Source organism: Cydia pomonella, chromosome 12, assembly GCF_033807575.1.
Source record: "Cydia pomonella isolate Wapato2018A chromosome 12, ilCydPomo1, whole genome shotgun sequence".
In the NCBI taxonomy this organism is placed as follows: Eukaryota; Metazoa; Arthropoda; class Insecta; order Lepidoptera; family Tortricidae; genus Cydia; species Cydia pomonella.
Window position 1 is genome coordinate 12,243,010 of NC_084714.1, and position 21,456 is coordinate 12,264,465.

Consider the following 21,456-nt stretch of genomic DNA (forward strand, 5'->3'; position numbering starts at 1 on the left):
CCGCAATTCAGTATTCGCGGTAGACCCTCTGTTTATACAGCCGTTGAAGACTGCACCGGCAACGCATGGTTGGTGCGGTCAAAATATCTCTTTCTCGCTCTCCTACAAGGTGGTCGTGCATTCGTTAAGGACTCAGAGGGCGTACCGCGAACCACGTTCGATGTGTTGCCTCCCTGTCACACTTACGTACGAATTTCCAAGTGCGACAGAGAGACAACACGTCAACGTGGTTCGCGTAGGCCCTCAGCCATAAAAGTTGGCGTCGATTAGGCTCTCCGAGGCGAAACGAATCGAATGGAATGGCAATCTATAGGTGCGTACACTGCGTACACATCAAACAAACAAACGGGTTTCGTGAGTGCATCGTGAGTGTTGTATTGTTTGCTTTCGTTGGCCCTGTGTGGACGACTCAACAAACGCCAACGACTGTTCCAGCCCCCTCCAGACTATGCGCGTGAATCGCGGAGCGAACATATCGCGACGTTGACGTAGACTCCACACTCGCACCCCTTCACGGCGATTTCGCAGTTAGGTTCGCAGCAAGATGGCGCCGAAGCGTCAGCTGATCGGATTTAGTTTGCGGCAAGGCACTGATTCAAACTGGGAACTGTCAAATTGATTTTTGGTTGATCAAGTTCGCACCCAATATAACCAAGTAGCCGCCATAGAAGGTTATGACAGTTCAAATTAACCGACTCGTGAGTAGTGCCTTGCCGCAAACTAAATCCTTAAATCAGCTGACGCTTCGGCGCCATCTTGCCGCGAACCAAACTGCGAAATCGCCGTGAAGGGGTGCGAGTGTGGAGTCTACGTCAACGTCGCGATATGTTCGCTCCGCTCAATAGTCTGGAGGGGGCTTAAGGCGCGAAGGCGTGAACAATCTGCGAAATCGATGTGAGGGCCCTCCACACTCGCGTTCGTGGCTTCGCGCCTCGATTCGCGCTCGAGTGTGGAGGGCCCTAATCATCCGTTATGGTGCTTTTACATTCGCGTGCGAGTTGCGAGCCGAGCCAGAGACCGCCTTTACATTCGCGGCTCGAGGCTCGACTCGCGGCTTGTCTCGTGTCACGGTACGGTATAAAGGGCCCTCCACACTCGAAATTGTGCGAGTGTGGAGTCTACGTCAACGTCGCGGTATGTTCGCTCCGCGAAGTCGCGCCGCGATTCACGCGCATAGTCTGGAGGGGGCTATAGATATTCAAAATCTGAGCGTGAGCATTCACTCTTCGTCCAACTGTCTAATGGAAGTCATGTGAATATTATGTAACTGTGTCAAGTAAACAATAAAAGAATGTTATGATATTCAAAAAGTTCCTTCTCATCATTTTAGTAGATCTCCAAGGACCTCCCAATATTTCATCCCCTAAACTCGTTGAGCTAATCAATTTTAAACATAAGCGGCACGTTATAAGGTTTCTAACCGAAAGAAAAGCCGAACGCGAATGCAAACAGCAAGTGCGCGTCCCCCGCGAGCCCATTTGACTCGTGCCCAAAAAAACCGCCACGACCGACGCTGCGAAGACGAGCCACCACTACCATACGCGTCTCGTGAGTCGTGATCGTGACTCGGCCCGCGGCTCGGCTCGCCACTCGCACGCGAATGTAAAGCGTCATAAATCCGTCATGACGGGATTGACGGGAGAGGAGAGCTTAATGAATCATTAATAATGATGGCTTGATGTTGATGTTGATTTGACGCCGGAAGATTATAGTAACACAGGAGCGCATTGTATCATTCCTTGATACATACTACTCTATTACTATATATTTTTGTAGAAATAACACACTGGTGTTAGTGTCAGGGTAAACGTGAGATAGTTTTATTTCATTTGATATTTTATCATCTCGGAAGTGATCGCCATGTCGGGTAAGCTTATAATGAATAATATTATTGTGATAATAAGCTGTATTATGCGTCGCGAGTACAAATGTCATGAAAGCGCGGGTATGAGATATAAGTAAATTAAAATACAATGCAGGTTAGGTTTTGGGTAATACGTATACTCGCGCCGTGTACCAGCCCTATGGACCATTATTTTAAATATACACTTGTTTTTGCTAATTCGTACAACAGTGATACGGTGTATATTTATTTGTTCGACTTTTTAAAAACATCGTCGTTCATGGAAGATTCCGTTGGCTAATGAAAGTTTCGCACACGTTGCGTTATCATTATCACATGACAGGCGAAGCATCAGTCTGGATTAAGTAATTAAGACATCAGTATTATTTCATTTATCATTCGATATCGCGTACCAAGCTAGTAAACTCCAAATATACATGTGTTGCCTTTACTTGAAATACGAAAAATAATAGGTATGTCATTGTGACATAACTGCAGAAGCATGAAAAAACGAACAAAGAAGATTATCAATAAGAGGTGGCCATTATGGTGGTCCAACTGTGTATGGAGAAAAAACAGTATAATAAGTTTTATCTTCACAAGGCTCCCTTTATTCCATTATAAAATACTAATGTATGTCCGCACATTGGTATTCCGTTGGAACATACTTAACATTCAATTCGTTTGAAGCAACTAGTTCTCTGACATAAAAGTGTCTTATGGCAATATCCTTCGTTCTTCTATGAAGTTCAGGATTCTGAGCCAGTTTTAAAGTAGCATCATTGTCAATCTGCAATGTAGGAATATCGCTTAATGTAGTTATTTCCTGGACTAGTTGTTGTAGCCAGACTAATTGCCAGGAATAGTCATTGTAGCCAGACATTTGGGCCCTGAGCTGTACATAGTACACACTTTTGACTTGCCTCATTGCTTAAACTGCAACATTAGTATGTTTGCAGATGACACTAAGTTATTTGCCAACCCATTGCTTGACTATAACCTGCTACAAGACAACCTGAATAAAGTATGGAACTGATCTAAAGAACGGCTTATAAACCTGAAGTCTACAAAATGTACTGTTCTGCACATAGGTGAAAAACACCCTCATTACATGTATAATTTGGACAACACTCCCTTAAAAACTGTTAAGACTCAAATCGATCTGGGCGTCAAAATCACCGAGGACCTGAAATGGGAAGAACATATAACTGCAATAGTTAAGAAAGCAAAGAGCCTTACCTACCTCATAAGAAAAGCTTTTGGGAATCTGACACCGGATATGATGCTCAAAATTCACAAATCCTTTGTTAGGCCTACACTGGAGTATGCATTTCAAGTGTGGATCCCTATAGCTATTACCTAGAGCTATTTTATTGAGATGTTGGAGAAGGTTTAACATAGTTTCACCAAGATACCAAAGAAACTCAAAAACATGCCCTATGAAGAAAGACTGCACTTTCTGAAGCTCACAACCTTGAAAGAGTGCAGAGAACGTGGAGACCTGATTGAGACATACAAAATACTAACCCAACACTATGACCTCAAAGATTTTCATAAGATGCTAGAGCGCAACAACAACAACCGTCTGAGAGATCATCAGTATAAGCTGGCGTCTCGCAGGTCCTACAATAATCCTCATAGACACTTCTTGAGCAACAGAGTGGTCAAAGCTTGGAACAAACTCCTAGAGGATATAGTATCGGCCCAAAGTGTCAATGAGTTTAAGAATAAATTAGATGTGCTCAATGCAAATTCTACTCAACACTGAAAACTTTATTGATGACTCTGGATACAGGCATTATCATTTTATTTCAACACCCTGCCAGCCTGCTTTACAAATAATAATAATAATTCTCGGGCTGCTTCACTTGCCGCAACTATTTCTGCTTCAGTGCTTGAGATCGCAACTGATATCCGCCGTGATCAGAGTCACTATAAAATTCCAACACACACACCCTTTTTTAGACACAATAACTGAATCCATAGTTCATTTGAGGTAATGAAAAATGTGTTGTAACTTTCAGTACATCTTCATGAGATGGATTCGCTAGTTTCTTGAATAACACTCATGACATAGGATATGTCTGGCCTGGTTCCTGTCATTAGGTATGCCAGTGCACCAACAGCTTCTCGATAAGGGAATCTGACATCATTGTCTTTTTCTGTATCTGACTGGATTTCCTTTATGATTATAGTGCTGACAGCTTTGCAATCACTCATACCAAACTTTTCTGAAAGTTTACGTAATGTTTCTGAGAAACCTTTATGGAAGCATCCTTTTCACTTGTAATCTCTAATCCAAGAAAATAAGAGGCTGGTTTTGTTGTTATCTTGAATTTTCTCTTCAGTTCGTTTAGAAACTTCAGATCCCTTCTGATCAGTAGAGGCAATCACGCCATCGTCAACATATAGTCCCATTATTATTTTATTTCTGTTTCGAACAAACAAACATAGGTCCATGTCACATTGCTTAAATCCAATTGATTTCAAGAAATCAACAATGCATTTGTTCCAGCATCTTGGTGCTTGTTTGAGACCGTATAAACATTTCTTTAATTTACCAACTCGATTTGTGCCATCATTACTGCATCATTATAACCTTCTGGCTGGTGGATGTCTTGGTGGTGATCTTCGTTTAAAGAGCCATTTAGGAAAGCAGTGGCTACATCGAATTGTGTAAGAGACAATTTTTCATTTACTGCAATGCTTAGAATTGAGTGTATAGTCGCCATCCTAACAACAGGACTGAACATTTCGTCATGGACTAAACTTTTTTCTTGTGTATAGCCTCTCGCTACTAGTAGGGCTTTATATATGTCAAGACTTCCATCTGCATTGGTTTTCTTTTTAAAGACCCATGTACACGACATTAGTTTTCTATCTTTAGGTTGGTCTACCAAAATCCAAGTCTTGTTTAAATTTAAGGATTTCACCTTGCTTTTCATAGCTTTTATCCATTCAGCTTTCTGAGGACTCTTCATGGCTTTATAAGTTTTAGGCTCATCTGAATCTTCAGCTATAGGTTAGTCTTCAGTCATCATATTGAAATGGAGGGTTTAGCTTTTATCTATCTCTGAGAATTCTAGCTTCAGGGATTTTATTATGATCATCATGAGCTTCATGGTCTTCATCAGAGTAGTTCATTGGACACCCATCATGTTCAGGAGTATCATACCTTTCTACGGGATCTTCCTCTAGTTGACAAGTAGGGATTGCAAACCGGATCGGGCCGGATTTTTGCCATAATCCGGCCGGACCGGATCCGGATTGGTATAGGGATATAGTTAATTAAATGACATATTTTTCTAGTTTTTTGCATAATACGCATTCATAAATCTATAATTTGAAGTTAGTAAATAACTTCTTAGCAATCAAATAGAACTTAGTAGTAAAAGGCGTTACAATGTCAATATCACTTTAAAAACAAAATATGAAATCGGTAATTTATTATATTTAACCATTCACATGTGTTCAAATTTTCGTTTACAATTATATATTTAATTCGTTTCCAAAGCATATTGATAGGATGTGGGGTGGGAATTGGAACTTCTTGAAAGGACATGTTTTCGTAACTGTTCTCTTATTGAATTCTTTGTAACGTTGACATCCATTCTAGTAACAAAAGAAGATATTTTACTAATGATAACCTAACCAAAATGATTACATGCGCTCCAATATTATCTTGCTCTTTTGTCCGAGAAAGTAGTAGAAAAATATTTTATTTATTTATTTAACTACATAAAAGTATAATAGTAAAATTATAGGGAACAAAACACGAAACGATGATCTCATGCGAAAAATAATAGAGTGTAGGAATGAAAACCATCACGGAAAGGAACTCCATAACAAAAGTTATATGGATCAAATAAAGAATTGGCTAGACGAAGAGTAGCATGTACACCAGGAGATGAAGGAAATTGCATAAGACTGGAAGAAATTGTAAAGACAAGTATTTTTCGTACTATATTGTTTTTGTATAATATATAGTACAATTGACTAAAATATAGTACGATACTATATATTATAGTACGGCCACGTCTGAATATATCGATACGAAAAAAGTGCCAGAAATATGTATACACGACTTTATTGCCCATATATTAAGGTAGTGTATACTTACATATTTTCGTATCGATATTTTCAGACGTGACTGTACGGGTGGCAACCGTACTCCCATGTGTTTCTTTGGAGCAGCAATTACAGGTTTTAGACCACTCAAATCAACTTTTATGGCTCTTTGAGATATCTAAGACCTTAACTAGAGTAATAGTAGAGCTCAGGTGAACTCTTCAGCTTAGGCTGGTGGAGTGAAAAGGCTGAACTGAGAGCTCAACTATAGATAAACATCTAGTTTACTTCTCCCTGTCTCATCACCATTTATCCCATTTGCATTATTACCTACTGTGTGCGATGGCGCCATAACCATTGGCCTATGCTCTAGTAGATGGCGCCACTTTTTGATATTTAACATTTATCGGTGAAAAAACTTTTAGAACACCATGACTTTGATCCTTACAAAGTCATGGTGTTCTAAAAGTTATAATCATGTGTCGTAAAATGGCAGTAAATTTACTTTGACAATCTACCTATTTCCAATTTTTTTTTTATAGAGTATCTTATCCGCTATATATGGCTTTGTATGCGGTAACTGTACCCATGGTTGTCTATTCCTGCCTGACAGTCAAAGGGTGAATTGTGTGTTGATTCCATTTTGCTTAATCACATTTTTTGGTTAAACAGGTAAAAGAAGAGACAGATCGAGGTCACCAATGAATATGTCAGTAGACAGTGTTGGGCGCAGAAGGGAGATTAAAGGTAACAAGGAGAACTCCAAAAGTGGTGACATGCCTGTTATGAATAATATGAACCCAATGATGATGAGCGGCATGTATCAACAAGGTAATTACAGTAGATTTAACTATGTTGCTATCTATAATTATCATGTTCACTGTGCCATTAAGTCTGAACAGCCTAATTAATTACGGCAGTATTTTTTTGCCGTAGTGAAGGTGCCGTAGGTTATTAAGTTACTATTGTACTATATGTTTTTGTATTTTAACTTTAATGCAAATGGAATTCATATTCACACACCGTTATATCAAAGTTTTATTAACAAATAAACTCCTATAGGAAATATAATGATGGGTGGCATGTATCCAAACATGATGATGCCTAGTGGGATGATGGGAAGTGGCATGATGCCAACTACAGGAATGGAAATGATGCCATCTACAGGCATGGACATGATGCCGCAACAGTCCATGGATATGTCTGCTATGGGTGGAACACCCATGCCACCCTTGCCTCCATCAGGGGGGACACCAATGGACATGAATATGATGGGAGGCATGATGATGGACCCGTCTATGATGGGCATGTACCCTAATATGGGTACTATCGGAGGAGAAATGCCAATTGAAAAGAAAGAGATAGAGCTAAAACATTGTAAACTGATACCACCTGCTCCGGGAACCCCTAATCCTCCCCGCAGAGAACGCCCACCTGGTTGCCGCACCATATTCATTGGAGGACTCCCAGACAAAATAAGGGAGAGCATAGTCAGAGAGGTGTTTGAAAATTACGGAAGAATTCAAACCTTACGACTTTCAAAAAAGAATTTCTGCCATATAAGATTTGATAGAGAATCATGTGTTGATGCTGCTATGCTCATATCTGGCTATCGTCTTAAACTTATAAATAAGGATAAAGATAAAATTGATGAGGACGAAGAGGAGGATAATCACGCCAATAGTGGATGGCTGCATGTAGATTATGCATTGGTAAGATTTTTATTATTGTACTTACAAACTTAAAACTTACTATAATCGCCCGAATTATTTGTTTAATTATTTCTTCTAAAAAGTAAAATGTTGATCAACCCCTATCCCTTACATTTAATCAATTTCAGAGCAGAGATGACCAAAACGAGTATGAAAGACGTCAAAGACAAATGCAACGTGTACAAGAGCAGCAAATGCAGCAGTTGACTGCACAGCAAGAAATGGCTAGCAAATATAGCATGCCGTCATCCTATAATCGACGAGTACGAGAGGACTCCCCTGTCAGGATTACACCATTCTCCAACCTTGCTATCACCCAAATTGCCGAGAAAATAAAAAATGAAGAGCAGTTTTCTAACACTTTACCAGTAAGTATATGCGCATTACTTCACCTGTTTTCCATTTTAATTTAAAGGTAAAAATCGATTAACAAATTAATTGTAATTTTTCAGACATTAGTGGCGTGGTTAGAAAGAGGAGAGTGTTCGAAGAAGAATTCAAATCAGTTTTATTCCATGATACAGGCGACCAACTCTCACATTCGTCGACTGTTTAACGAAAAAATGCAAGCTGAAGAAGAGTTGCAAGACACCAGAGAACGAGTTAAAAATCACATTGAGAATGTGATTAACCAGCGTAAGTAAAAAAGTGTTAGGGAAATTATGGGGTCAGATCTCTAGACAGTTCTCTCTAAAATCTCTTGATCAATGCTCCCACTTTTGGCAGAAAGTCCTATATTCTCGTCACATTTTCGTGGCTAATTCTCTCAGGTCTCAACCAGGTAAGATCCTAGTGATCCAAACCAGCAGTTTACAAAAAAAAAAAATCAACTACAAAGGCATTTCTTGGCAATGAAATTATGGTCTACCTACTATGGAATACTGCTTTTCCAAAGCTAAGCATATAAGTCATCAAATGTTTTTGAGTTGGCGATCGGTACAACGTCTTATAGAGGGTTAACGAAAATGTTACCTTTTAAATTTAATTAAGCTGCTTTATTATTAAGTACTTGCATTAATAATGACAGAATCTGTTTCTGCTTAATTGCATTTAACTGTTTCAATTTTCGTTAGCCGGACTCTATTTCCCAATGGCACCATAAAGTGTACACACTGTACATTCTCTGGTGACATCAGACATAATAAATTTTAATATTTCAACATTAAAATTTATTAAAACAACTCTCATACGCGCGTGGGTTATTTAGAATGCAAAGAAATTTAATGTCCTCTACAACGTCCGCTTTGAGAAGATATTATTTAGACTATTTAGAAAGTTGTTTCTAAAAAAATCACGCGTGCATTGTAGTACAACTGGGGCAGCACTCTTAAATTCTATACTGGCGCAGCTCAGCCAATGTGTAATTTAACCGTCTTTACCGAACGTGTCTGCAAGCCGAATCAGCTTCAGTTAACATGTACAGTACAGACTGAAACGATTGTGTAAGTGACTCATTTACTTACGCATCGAACTTTTGAAAGAGTAACATTAACATACTAATTTAACACAGCAAGTTCGAAAGAATCGTTGCGAAAGTAATTGATATCTCTGTGTGGTACCGCACCATCATGTCTCTTGACAGTCCAGAAGGCCGACGGTGTCTGCAACATTTTAAAGTCCGTTCCGAAACATACATGGTTATTGTAATCAACCATGAACTCGTCGGTAAAGCCTGGGAGACCGGTCGCGAATGTACGACGGTATGTGTGACGCCATAGTCACATTTGAGGCTTTTAACGTATATTTTGTGAAACTCAGTCGAACAGGTGGCGAAGGTATTCACGGCCGCTACCCACCAGCGCGTTTGGGATCATTTCACTAAACCACAGCGAAAGAACATAGAGACATGGCAGAAAATGACACAGGTACAATATGTCTGTTTTTAAAATAGGGTGTTTCTCTCTTATTGTCTTTTCTTTTATTGTTCAATCAAGTGGTTTCTCAGAGAGACATGTTGAATGGTAACAAGAAATATTTAGGTTTTCTAATTATATGAAAAATTACACATACAATTGAACCTGCTCAGAAAACGGCTGTCTAAGGTAAGTGAAGAGCAGATCAGGTAATTTATTGTTATTATGGTATTTTATAAGGTAATCATACACAACACAGCTACACTTGCGAGTAAATAAATAGGAGTAATCGTTGGAAATTCTACAAGAATGTAATTTCTGTCAAAATTGTGAAGGGTCGGTTAAATTTATTCTAACTATTCAAAAAAATTATCGTATCTTTTACTTAGGTTATTATTAGATACAGTAATTTTTTAGAATCGAATAGTTGTGGGCGTTTTTAGTGTCGCTCTCGAATATCGCTCATGTGCTGTGGACACACTTTCCTATTATGTAACTTCCATGAACTCTCTGCCTTTTAATTATACGCATCATTCGATTTTTACACCTCTTCCTGAACATATTTATTAGAGAGGAAAACTAAGTCGTTCAGTTATTTGTACGTTTCCAAGTTAATTGCCCCCGCTTTTTCCTTTTAGATTCTTGTAGAAATTGCAGGGATGGCTCGATTTCTTTGCTTTCAAGTGTAGTACCTACAGGAAATACTGGCGATACTGCCTACACATAGGATTCCACACTAAGTGTAAATAAGATTACTAATAAAAATAATCGCATTTTCCAGGAATTCAATACATTAAAAGAGGAATTCAATGAGAAATTTATTGGTTCTGACGACAATGACGGTTTCAACAATGGTGCATATAATAATATAAATCAAGCATATGGTAATTCCATGGGGAACTCCGCTGGGATGGATGAAGACACACAGAATTTGAAGGTGATATTTTATGTTTTTTAAGTACAATTTATCTCATATTCTTTGGAACAAGGGCATAGCCAGCCAGTGAACTAGTGGGGGGAGTGGATATCGCTGGAGGCTTAGGGTGGGGGGGCAGAGGCTGCCGAGAGGCGTACATTGTATGTAAAATTTGAGGTCCAGGGGGGGGAGGGCAGCACCCCGCTCCCCCTACCTGCTCCTACCTGCCTACGCCCATGCTTTGGATGCGATACATTTAAGAGTTAGTAAACCCTTTTTCTTGAAATGAAAGATTTTTTTTTAGCGTGAGAACGACAGTCTACGTTTCCAGCTGGAAGCATATAAAAACGAAGTTGATGTTATCAAAGCAGATGCTCAAAAGGAGATGGAAAAATTCAAAGCGCAATTTATTGCTCGCCAAGCTTTGAACAGTCATTTTGAGAAAAATGTAAGTCACCTTGTGTTAAAGTAGAACTTGATTAATAACTTCCTTGGTGAAAAACCTCCATAGCAGGAACTCATGCGGAGGTCCCTTCACTTACCAATAAATTGCCTTGGTTAGTGGGACAAAACAAAGTTCTTTATTGTCATAAATACCTCTTTAATTGAGACAGTGAGTGTTTTTTTTTACTGAGACAATATTTAAAAAAATACTTTTGCTCAATTATTTTCTTAAAATTTTCTAGGTTTTATTAACCTGTATATCTAATGTCAATTTATGACGGCTCTAAGTAGGACTTTATTGCGGATAAATTTCCGTTTTGTTTATCAATTATTATTCAACTCATCAATTCCATACTTTGTTCATTGGACCTAAATGACATCGATATTTTTTCTTTGCTACAGTCCAGACTTTTTTTTTTAAATGTTTATCATTTATGTCCTCCGTCATTATATAATCACTGCACTTTAACGCACGGACCAATTTAGCCTTATTATCAGTAGAGGTATTAATTATTAATTTAATTATATATTTTAGCCGCCCCTGCCGCAACCTATCGTGAAGCCTCCGCCGCCGCCGCCGCTGCCGGATGATTTGGATGCCAAAGTACACTTGAAGGAATCCGTGGAAGCTGGTTGTGGGGAAGCTAAATTGATTGGAGTGATGTCTGCGTTCCTTCAGGTATATACTTTTATCAAGTCGCGTCACGTTAATCGTCTGTCGCAAGCATCCTTAATTATCCCCATTTATTTAATCATCATCATTCACCATTTATTTATAATTCTCAGAAACACATCTACTCTTAAGGCTCATAGAATTTCTTGGTATATTATATTATATTATTATTATATATTATATTATAATCTTTAATTCAGACCAAGGATCCATATTTTGTTAGTAATGTACATAAAAACATAACTAGTGTTAGTGTATAACAGAAATAAAAATAAAAATAATGTTATGTAAGGGCATGGAGCCCAATCCACCTCTTCAACACTGGCGAGTCCCAGCGATCAATAACAGCGCACAGGAGCGTGTCGCGGCTGTCGCGTGTGCGCTGCATCATGGAGGCGCAGCGCGCGCGCATAATGGCGGCGAAACCCGCCGTGCGCGACTCTGCGAACATCGCAGAAGCACTGCAGTAGCGCGGCAGCCGCAACAACGCTCTGTACGCGTTGTTGTATTGTACTCGCAGGTCGCTGTATGCCTTCTGCGTATAGTTAACCCATAGGCTGCATGTATAGAATGACTGGCAGTAAGCTTTAAATAGTGTAATTTTTACTTGCTCAGTACATTTTGCAAACCTACGGGCCAGCATGTTGCATCGGACAGACAGCGCCCTGCGCTCCCGCTCTATATCAACATTGTCTTTTTGGTCCGCGGTGACCCAATGACCCAGATACTTGAACTTGTCTACCCTATGTAGTTTTACACCAGTAAGTACAAACTCAGGAGCATCAGTATAACGAATTTTATCTGGTTTGAACATCATAAACTCGCTCTTCTGAGCATTGTATCTGAGTCCGTTGGCCACCGCATAGGACTCACAAATATTGAGCAGTTTCTTCAGTGCATAGTGCATATTAAACAAGTCTATTATACGCATAATATATATATGGAGAGTAATTACCAATATGTAAATATAAAACAGAGAATGTATTTTTTTTCTGTACATTTTGTATTTTTTTTCTTTCCTAACCTACAATTCCACTAAGTCTCAAGTACTCTACTACATACTACATATAAGATGCGCAGTATTTTTGGAATAACCCCTCGAGTCCCAGTTATAGGTACATTAATAACCTCTAAGTCCCAGGAGTTTTTGACTTTCATACATTTTTATATATCTCGTGTGCGATCTGGAATATAAAGTTACCTCCAAGTCACGGGGTGTAACTTTTTACTCGATATCGCTTCTGCGGGATGTTTATATTAAGGAAGTTTTTCCTAGTAAATAGTAAATTTCCTTGACAGGTGCACCCGCACGGTGCAAGCCTCGACTACGTCGTGTCCTACGTCCGCGCCCTGTTCCCGCACGTGACGCAGGCCACGGTGCACCACGTGCTGCAGAAGCACCCCGACGTGTTCCAGTGCGCCACGCAGGGCGTCGGCGCCAACATCGAGAAGCGGTGGCTCTTCAACGCCTTCACCAAGGATGACGTTAAGCCGCTTATGGATGGATAAGTCATTTTAATGTAGTAGTTATAGTCATATCATTTTAGGCTTACATAATAAATCATTTTTGGTGTCACATTACGCTTTTTTAATCTATCTGTACAATCTCTTTTTTTAGGGACTCCTTGATGCATAAATATTCATGCGTTTTTCAACCTTTTAATATTAAAAACCACCCAGCAATATTAAAACAGCGCTATCTTGTGAGCTGAAACCTATCTAATAATCGTATTGACAGACAACACTTGATTAAACAAAAATAGCGCTCAAATCCGTTCATCCGTTGGTGACCTTCGATGGCACAAACACGATATTCACGATGAACTTAAGGGGGTCCTCAACGCCAATGACCTTCGATCTGAATCCCTTAGTTTTCTAATGTTTTTTGTTAGCTTATCATATTAACAGCAACGGCTGTAACCAGTATAGTGTCACATATTTACTTCAAAGGCATCAAAGTTGAACAATTTTAGGCCAAAAAACTGGTTTACTGGCCATAACTTTTGTGTTAATTAGTTTAAAACTAAAATCTCTGACCAGTTTTTAGAGACGTCGAAGACGAACCCAAATGTGTAGATTTCGTACATGTAAAATCCTTAACAGCAATCGAGTAACGAAAAAAGTGTTTTTTAGACAATATAAAAAAAAGTGTTCATTTTTTTCAAAATCCGGCAGACCAGAATGGAAACAAAAGATGAAAGAACCGATAGCCGTTTGTCTTATAATTCTATTTATAGTGCAAATGTAGGAGTAACCACTCAAAACTAGTCAAAAATCGATGTAAACCGCGGGGAGCCCTTAAGTATAATTATAACACTTCTCTTTTTTTGTCAAGGGTCAAAAATAAGTTAGGCCGTACCTATGTATGGTGGCTCATGTTTGTCGGACAAGGGCATAGAGATAGCGCATTCCAGTATGTGTTCAACAGTTTTCTATATAGATAATAAGGGTCCTTCTTAAATCTCAATTATAGCCGCAATGCGCGACGAAGGCGAGCCTTGTTACCTTCACGAAAAGTATTTCCATAACTTACCACAAACAAATAGACCGAGAAAAACAAACTTAATCTTTGATTAGAAAAACTTGATTATTCATTGTGTCTTTTGTTGTTGGGCTTGTAATTCGCTAACGGTTTGCATATACTCCGCCGTAGCTTCCTCCAGGTCCCTATCGTTGGCGGTGTGGTCGGCCTCCGTGGCCTGCGGTCCACCATCGCGGTCTTGACGCATCCGCAGTCTCAACTCTCTCATTCGTGCTTCTAGTATTCTCTCACGTTTGTTTTCTCGTTCTAAAATCTGAAAATTATTAACTTTTGAGCGCAAAAGACAAAATAACTTTGGTCGAATTGTGTGTAACGCTGGCAAACGAGATCCAAATATTAAAATACAACAAAGGCAGCTTAATTGTACTACTGTGGAAGACTAGCTGCCTTTAGTCATAATCACATGATTGAAATGAAACGTACAAATTATGAGTGATTTGTGTCGACGTAGGTACATGACACTTCAAGTAATGATTATATGAAATCAAACTTGAAGAGTCATGTACCATTGTTTTATTTAACTTACAGAAGTCAGTAGCTGTTTGTCGTTCTTGTCAGCTGTTCCCAAGTTTTGTGACAGTTCTGCCAGATATACTGTTCCTTTGCTACTCCCACACGCCACTAGGAGACCCTAAAATAACAGATGTGAGAAATAAGTAAGCATGGAGTGCTTACTCCGAACATCAGTTTTCTTACCAAAACTTATTATTTTCGTAGTCGACATCTAGCGTCAAGTAGCGGATTTATCAGTACTGCAACTTGACAATAGACAGTATGCTTAGGTACTTATTTCTCTATGTCTAGTACAAACAAAAGACAGCGGCCCTCTTCACTCCACAGCAACTACAGAAATAACTCCTGTCTCTAATTTTGAACGCTGAACGCGCAATCAACCAGTGTTATTATGTATTAAGCTTTCTTAGTCGGGGGTAAAACTGGCACCATTTTTTGACAACAATTTTGCATGTAGGTTGGCACGAGGCTAATAGAGTTGAAGGCTAAGAGCCATTTTCCTCTAGCTAGCTCTTAGTCTATTAGACCTACCGCTTCATGCGGCCGTACTCTCAGTAAAGGTTCATCACATAGTTGTGCTGTGACTATTGGGGCGCTCCTTCTTCGCAACAGGTCCCAGCACGATAAGCATCCATCCCATTGCGTAACTAGCATAAGTGAAAATCTGTTGATCACAATCAATTATGATTATTTTTAGCTTATCGAAGTCATTAGTTATAGTCTTATTGGCATTTTATTTGTCTTTTAGGTTAGATAGGTGCAAGATCATGCTTGGTTTTTGGGATCCTACACCAACAGCAAGTTTCGGTTTCTCCTAATGCCCCAAATAGTGGACTAATAATTGTGGCATGTTCGTTCTCAGTTAGTTATTTGCTTTGGTAGATAATTACATATTGATGTATCATGTTGTCTTTTGAATATCAGACTTGCGAAGTTATAAATCGTCCAAGAAAAACAGGCTCGTCCTCTTTCATTTTTTACAAATACAAATACGTTTATTTAATTACTTTTTACAGCAGTTTTTTTTAATGATCTCTGATCACAATTTAGGTTAGGTTAAATTATACCCGTTTTACCTAATAGGGTTCCAAGCACCATCCGTGAGCTTCGTACGATGCGAATAGGTCCAAAGTATAGAGGACTCCCTACAGTCCTCGCTCCATACTCGAGCCGTCCAGTCGCCAACCGTCAGAAAGTTTTTCAGGAATGTTGGGTTTCGCTGCAGAGCGTAAACGGGACCAAGATGGGCTTCATACTGAAACGACATGATAATCAAAATGATTGAAACCAGATAGATAACACCAAAGTTCTTTTTTCTGAAACGCATATCAAATTTATTTTGAAATGAGGTGCCTAATGCTAAACTATCTATCTATGTTGACTTACTTTGGTTGGCAATTTCTCCAGAGGGTTTTTGCCTTTACGATTTCCACCTATCACTGCTCCAGTTTCAGTCCCAACCATGAATCTGAAATGTGTTTAATTGTGTAGCTCTAACGCAACCAACCAAACTGTACGTATCATCTCTTAGAACCCACCTGGTAGGTATAGTTGGTTCGTATTCCAGTGCGGATACTCCTAAAGAATTTTCAAAGCTTTGTGTGTCAGTTGGAAGCTTGACTAGATCTATAATCATTGAATCTGTTGGTTCACTCATGTTCCGTGTGTCCCACCTGTCAAACAACAAGAAGAATTTAATGAACTGAACCCCACGGAAGTTATATTTGAGAAATTCTTAACCGAATAAGTATACAAGGTTGTCTGGAAGAGATCGCTTTTTAGCGATAAGTCCGCCTGTTGTTACCTACTCACTTATGTCCTTTCTTTGTTTGTAACATGTATTTTTTTGTAGTGCACAGGAAGTATTTTATTATTATTATTATACAAATCAATGTAATAAAATGTATTGTTGTAGAGTACAATACTGGCATACAGAGTGGTAACTCCATACATCAGTTTTCTTACCAAAACGCGAGTTATTTCGTAGTCGACATCTAACGTGAAGTAGTGGATTTATAAGTACCGCTACTTGACACCAGATGTCACTAGTGTCGCGACTCACGAAAAAGGTATTGCCAAAAAAATTTACAGCTAATATTACAAGCGAAGGAGTTGAAAACAGAGTTCCAGTTAATCCGGTTATAATATTAGCTGAAAATTGTTGAGCATTAGAGTTTTCGTTCCTCGCGACATCTATTGGCAACTAGCAGTACTGATAAATTCCTCTTCTTGACGCTAGATGTCGACTACGAAATAACTCGTGTTTTGGTAAGAAAATTGATGTATGGAGTTACCACTCTTTGTTTACTTATATTTCTCTATGAATACTGTCTTAGTTACTCAACATGCCTTATACCAGTACCCCACGCTCAACATTCGTACATACTATCGACTGTATCGAGGAAAGTTGAACTTATCTGACTGCGTCACTTGAGAAAATTTTGTTGAAAGTTTTTTTTTCGATATATTTTTTTTTATCACTACATAAGCTACTTATAGCTTTTTAAGCCACCGCGATAAACTCAAATTATTTCTACATATCCCGCTCTTCCTTTCCCCAAAACTTCCATCCGTCCAAACGTACCATTTTACAACGCCATCAGGACCGGACGAGAAGAATTCAGCGCCCGTCTTCGAGTTGATAAATAAAACGTTTCTGACGAGATCCCGGTGGGCCACGTGAGGAGGACACACACCTGCTGCTTCGCCCCCTTTACGCATATCCCACCAACCCACCTAAAACATCGAAAGGTTCACTCTCTGGTTATATAAACATATGGTTTTATTTCGGCTTGATATTGGCTTACCTGGCCATTCAGCATCCCTCCAACCAGTATATTTTGGTCTCGTGGATTGTACTGCAAATCGAGAAGTGGTTGCGTGGGTTTTATCGTTAGCTCCGGCGCATTGGCATTTTCTAGAAAATGTAAAGCATATTAAGTATATCAGTTTAAATATTCTATTACTAAGGAACATCAACTGCACTAAATTCATGTGAATTAAAATTAAATATATCACTAGATTTAAAGCACGTCCAACTGAACTCCATCAGTCTTAGCCCTACCTACCTTAAGTCTTATTAGCCGAATCTAAGCAACTAGAATCATCTAATAGTTTTTTTATTTTTAAATAACGGACTGCAGCTAAACAATTCCCCGGTGAATGGCCACTTGGGTTAATCTCTGGTTACATTTCACGCGGTACGAGTATATCAACGATATACTTAACCAAACCTATTTTCGGGAAACAAAATAACTTATAAGTAGAAGTGTTCTTACCTATATCCCAAATATAAGAGACCTGCGGAGTTCGACTATTCCTCATCAGGTCTATATCGGCATACGCAGTTGCCAATCGAGCCCCTCCATCGGCCTGCCACGACAGTGATCGCACGGGCCTTCTGGTCCCTGGCTCTCTGTACACGTTCACTGTATGGCAACTGCTTCGTTCCACCGGTGGAATCGAGGGGAGTTCGGAATAATACGTCTGGTACATGTCGATTGCGTGGTTCTGAAGGATGTTGTGTTCCATACTCTGTATAGTAACCATACTTAACCATTGACGACGAGTTTAAAGGACAAAGAAAAATTGAAGACCTCATAGAACATATTAGTTTATCATTGTTTCAGCGTCGGCGATGTCTGAGGTTAAAAATTGAAGAACTCAGTACATAGGTACTAGTTTATTGTTGTTTCAGCGTCGGCGACGTCTGAGGTTAAAAATTGAACAACTCATAGAACATACTAGTTTATTGTTGTTTCAGCGTCGGCGACGTCTGAGGTAAAAAATTGAACAACTCACAGAACATACTAGTTTATTGTTGTTTCAGCGTCGCCGACGTCTGAGGTTAATTCGGTTCTAAGTCAAGTTTGGTATAATTTCCAACTAAATCAAAGATGTAGACGTAAAAAAAATTTAAAGTCCTTCCGCTGCCAACGTTGTACATTTACGAAACATGTCTCTTTGTGAAAACTCATATTAGTTAGTACAAAATTATGAAATCTAACCCTAGGTCAACTTCTAAATTCCATGGACTCAATATCAGTTACCCACCTTCATTCTCGATAGATCCAGTCTATAGATCCAAAATGGATCTAGTGAGAAATGTTTTTCTTGTTAGATCCAATTATGTCATAAATCTGCTCATTTTGAAAAATCTGTTCTTTTCATGTCTGTCAAAATCTTTAACCACTTGCCAAATGACGTAAAATCCCTGGATTGTCAAGGATTTAAAAGCAAATTATTTAATTGGTGTTTACAAAAAATGTTCTACACAGTCAATGAACACTTTGTATCCACCAATGCTTTAAAAAAAATGTTACTCCATTTTATTACTATTGAGTGCTATTGACATTTAAATATTATGAATTATTACGAAAAAATTGTGTTTGCTACTTTTCGATATGCATGACATTTACCTATTATTATTATTCTTTCTAGGGTTCCGTAGTCAACTAGGAACCCTTATAGTTTCGCCATGTCCGTCTGTCTGTCTGTCTGTCCGAGGCTTTGCTCCGTGGTCGTTAGTGCTAGAAAGCTGAAATTTGGCGTGGATATATAAATCAATAAAGCCGACAAAGTCGTAAAAAAAAATTTAAAAATTTAATTTTTTTAAGGGTACCTCCCCTACACGTAAATTGGGGGTGAATTTTTTTTTGCTTCAACCCTACAGTGTGGGGTATCGTTGGAAAGGTCTTTCAAAACTAATAGGGGTCTTCAACAAACATTTTTTGATAAAGTGAATATATTCGGAGATAATCGCTCCGAAAGAAAAAAAATGTGTGTCCCCCCTCTAACTTTTGAACCATAGGTCCAAAAAATATGAAAAAAATCGTGGAAGTAGAGGTTAAGAAATACATTAAATGAAAACTATGGCGGATATCATCAGTTTAGCTGTTTTTGCATAATCGCAAAAAGTTTCCCCTTCATAGTAAAAAGACTTACTTTAATTAGGTACTGATTATGCAAATTTGCCTATTTGTTGAAAGGTACCGTTTCATCCCTTGGTTAACAATTTACTATACTTTAATCTCCAGTTTAGCTTATTGTGACGGAAGAGTAACTACGGAACCCTACACTGAGCGTGGCCCGACATGCTCTTGGCCGGTTTTTTATAATGATTATTGACTTTTTTTTATAATTAATACTTTTTTTATTCTGACATTGTTAAACTTTTATTCTTAATTGGTTTTAATGACATGCATATTGAGAGTCCGAGTATTGTACGCCAAATTCTGGCTGATTTTGATGTAACAAAATACTAACCCTACCACCATTTATAACCACTCGCATTCAAACAATAAATAATTTGTATTTGTATAAATTTCATTTAAATTGGTTGAGCATGTATTGATTCACCATACGGACCTATACCTCCCTTTTCAGTTTTAGGGGATTTTTCTTTTGAATAAAAACTATCCTATCCTAAGTTCTTCCCCGGGACTCAAACTGTCTCTATACCAAATCTCATTAAAATCGGTTCAGCGTTTATTTTTTTGCCGAATTTGACCAAAAGTCATATAAAATTTTTTGCTCATTATGACCTCAGGAATAAATGGTTAAAATCTGTCGGGTTACTCGAGCCCACGATACAGCTGGGTGGTCCAATCAAGGTGGGAAATCTACTGTTTGTCGTTTTAGTGAACGTTTTTCAACTTTGTCGTGCTTTGATCCTTATAGATTAGAATGTTTCAGTGTAGTTCGTATAATCAACTTACATGACCCAAATGCATAACGGCGTGTATGTACGCATCATCTTTCTCGATCTTGCGACGGTAGCGTTGCGTTGCCTCGGGATCATTCATATTTATATCTTTAGGCCAACCGCCTTCTATGTGATTTATCCCGGAACTCGTGTATTCGGCTCTAAAATTTAAAAACAAGTTTTAATTAGGAATTAAGTTAGTTAAATAGGTACTTTATTAACCAACTCTTGGATCATGAATCATGACACTCCTGGCGTGGCACTCAGTCCAGCTTAAGCCCAAGACGTGTTTAACATAGCTGAACAGCGAAGAACAGTCCGTTTTTATTATACCTACCTTACAGAATTAACCCAATGCTCTGACATGCTACTGGTATTTTGTATAGCCACATGCACTGGATTTCGCAATATGTAATTCTTGTAATGCGCCGGGTTGTTTGGTATATTGATGAGCACTTCCGGTCCGTAGTCTTCGAATAGGCATTGTCTCCCGAAATCTCTTCTTTTTTTGGTGTATTCATATTGGATTTCAGTCTTCTCTGGTTTTTCCATTACGGGATAATTTTGTTTACGAGCTGTCTTCCTCTCCGGTAAATTTAATCGATAAAGATGTCGCTAGGTAACCTACTAACTAATAGCTAATAGCTGAGGTGTTCCCCAATCCTCAATGGATGTTTTATCCATGAGGGCAAGTTTATCTATTTGTCCGTTCCACATGATCCACTGTACTGATCATTGGCATGATAAAATTAATATTAATAATGCATAGTAGTGAAAACAGCAATACATAATTGGATGTCATAGTTTGGGTACTTTAGGTGTCATGCCAATTCAACGATCGATCTTTTACCTGAAGTACGAGTACAATTTTCTATTTAAACCAGCGGAACTTTCCCTAGCCCCTACCTATTTACTCGTACATTTACGGTTCGTTGTGTTCTGTAGATACATTATTATTATTATGAGCCCATATTGTCCCACTGCTGAGCAAAGGCCTCCCTCTTATTGTTCCACGTGTCCCTATCCTCGGAAGTCTCCCACCAGTCTCTGTCGAAGGCATCAAGTTCGTCCCGCCATCTCCGACGAGGTCTACCGCCTGTATATACATATGTATAAAAATAGATACCTAAGGTATATAGATGTCAACACCACATCAGTGGCGAATTAGAAGTCTGCGAAAAGCTACTT

At 38.8% G+C, this 21,456-nt stretch overlaps 2 protein-coding genes across 5 annotated transcripts; one reads left to right on the forward strand and one right to left on the reverse strand.

Moving 5' to 3' along the window:
- The first annotated feature begins 1,641 nt into the window (after positions 1–1,641).
- On the forward strand, positions 1,642–13,085 carry LOC133523607 (ecto-NOX disulfide-thiol exchanger 2-like). 4 transcript variants are annotated; one of them, XM_061859281.1, is made up of 10 exons: positions 1,642–1,867; positions 6,584–6,742; positions 6,974–7,623; positions 7,752–7,991; positions 8,076–8,259; positions 9,382–9,488; positions 10,258–10,413; positions 10,697–10,840; positions 11,372–11,515; positions 12,809–13,085. In XM_061859281.1, exons 1-10 carry the CDS (start codon positions 1,861–1,863, stop codon positions 13,016–13,018), a joined length of 2,001 nt encoding a protein of 666 aa, XP_061715265.1. In that variant the 5' UTR covers positions 1,642–1,860; the 3' UTR covers positions 13,019–13,085. The 4 variants fall into 4 exon arrangements, with proteins under 4 accessions (XP_061715265.1, XP_061715266.1, XP_061715267.1 ...); XM_061859282.1 differs by lacking the exon at positions 1,642–1,867 and adding an exon at positions 2,054–2,208; XM_061859283.1 differs by lacking the exon at positions 1,642–1,867 and adding an exon at positions 2,297–2,316.
- Positions 13,086–13,205: 120 nt separating this feature from the next.
- On the reverse strand, positions 13,206–21,422 carry LOC133523610 (dynein intermediate chain 3, ciliary). Its single transcript, XM_061859289.1, has 11 exons — positions 20,606–21,422; positions 20,282–20,429; positions 17,843–18,098; positions 17,372–17,481; positions 17,149–17,300; positions 16,103–16,237; positions 15,951–16,032; positions 15,641–15,819; positions 15,096–15,228; positions 14,578–14,682; positions 13,206–14,304 (listed from the first exon to the last, which is right to left on the reverse strand). Exons 1-11 carry the CDS (start codon positions 20,818–20,820, stop codon positions 14,101–14,103), a joined length of 1,719 nt encoding a protein of 572 aa, XP_061715273.1. The 5' UTR covers positions 20,821–21,422; the 3' UTR covers positions 13,206–14,100.
- Between the last annotated feature and the right edge of the window lie 34 nt (positions 21,423–21,456).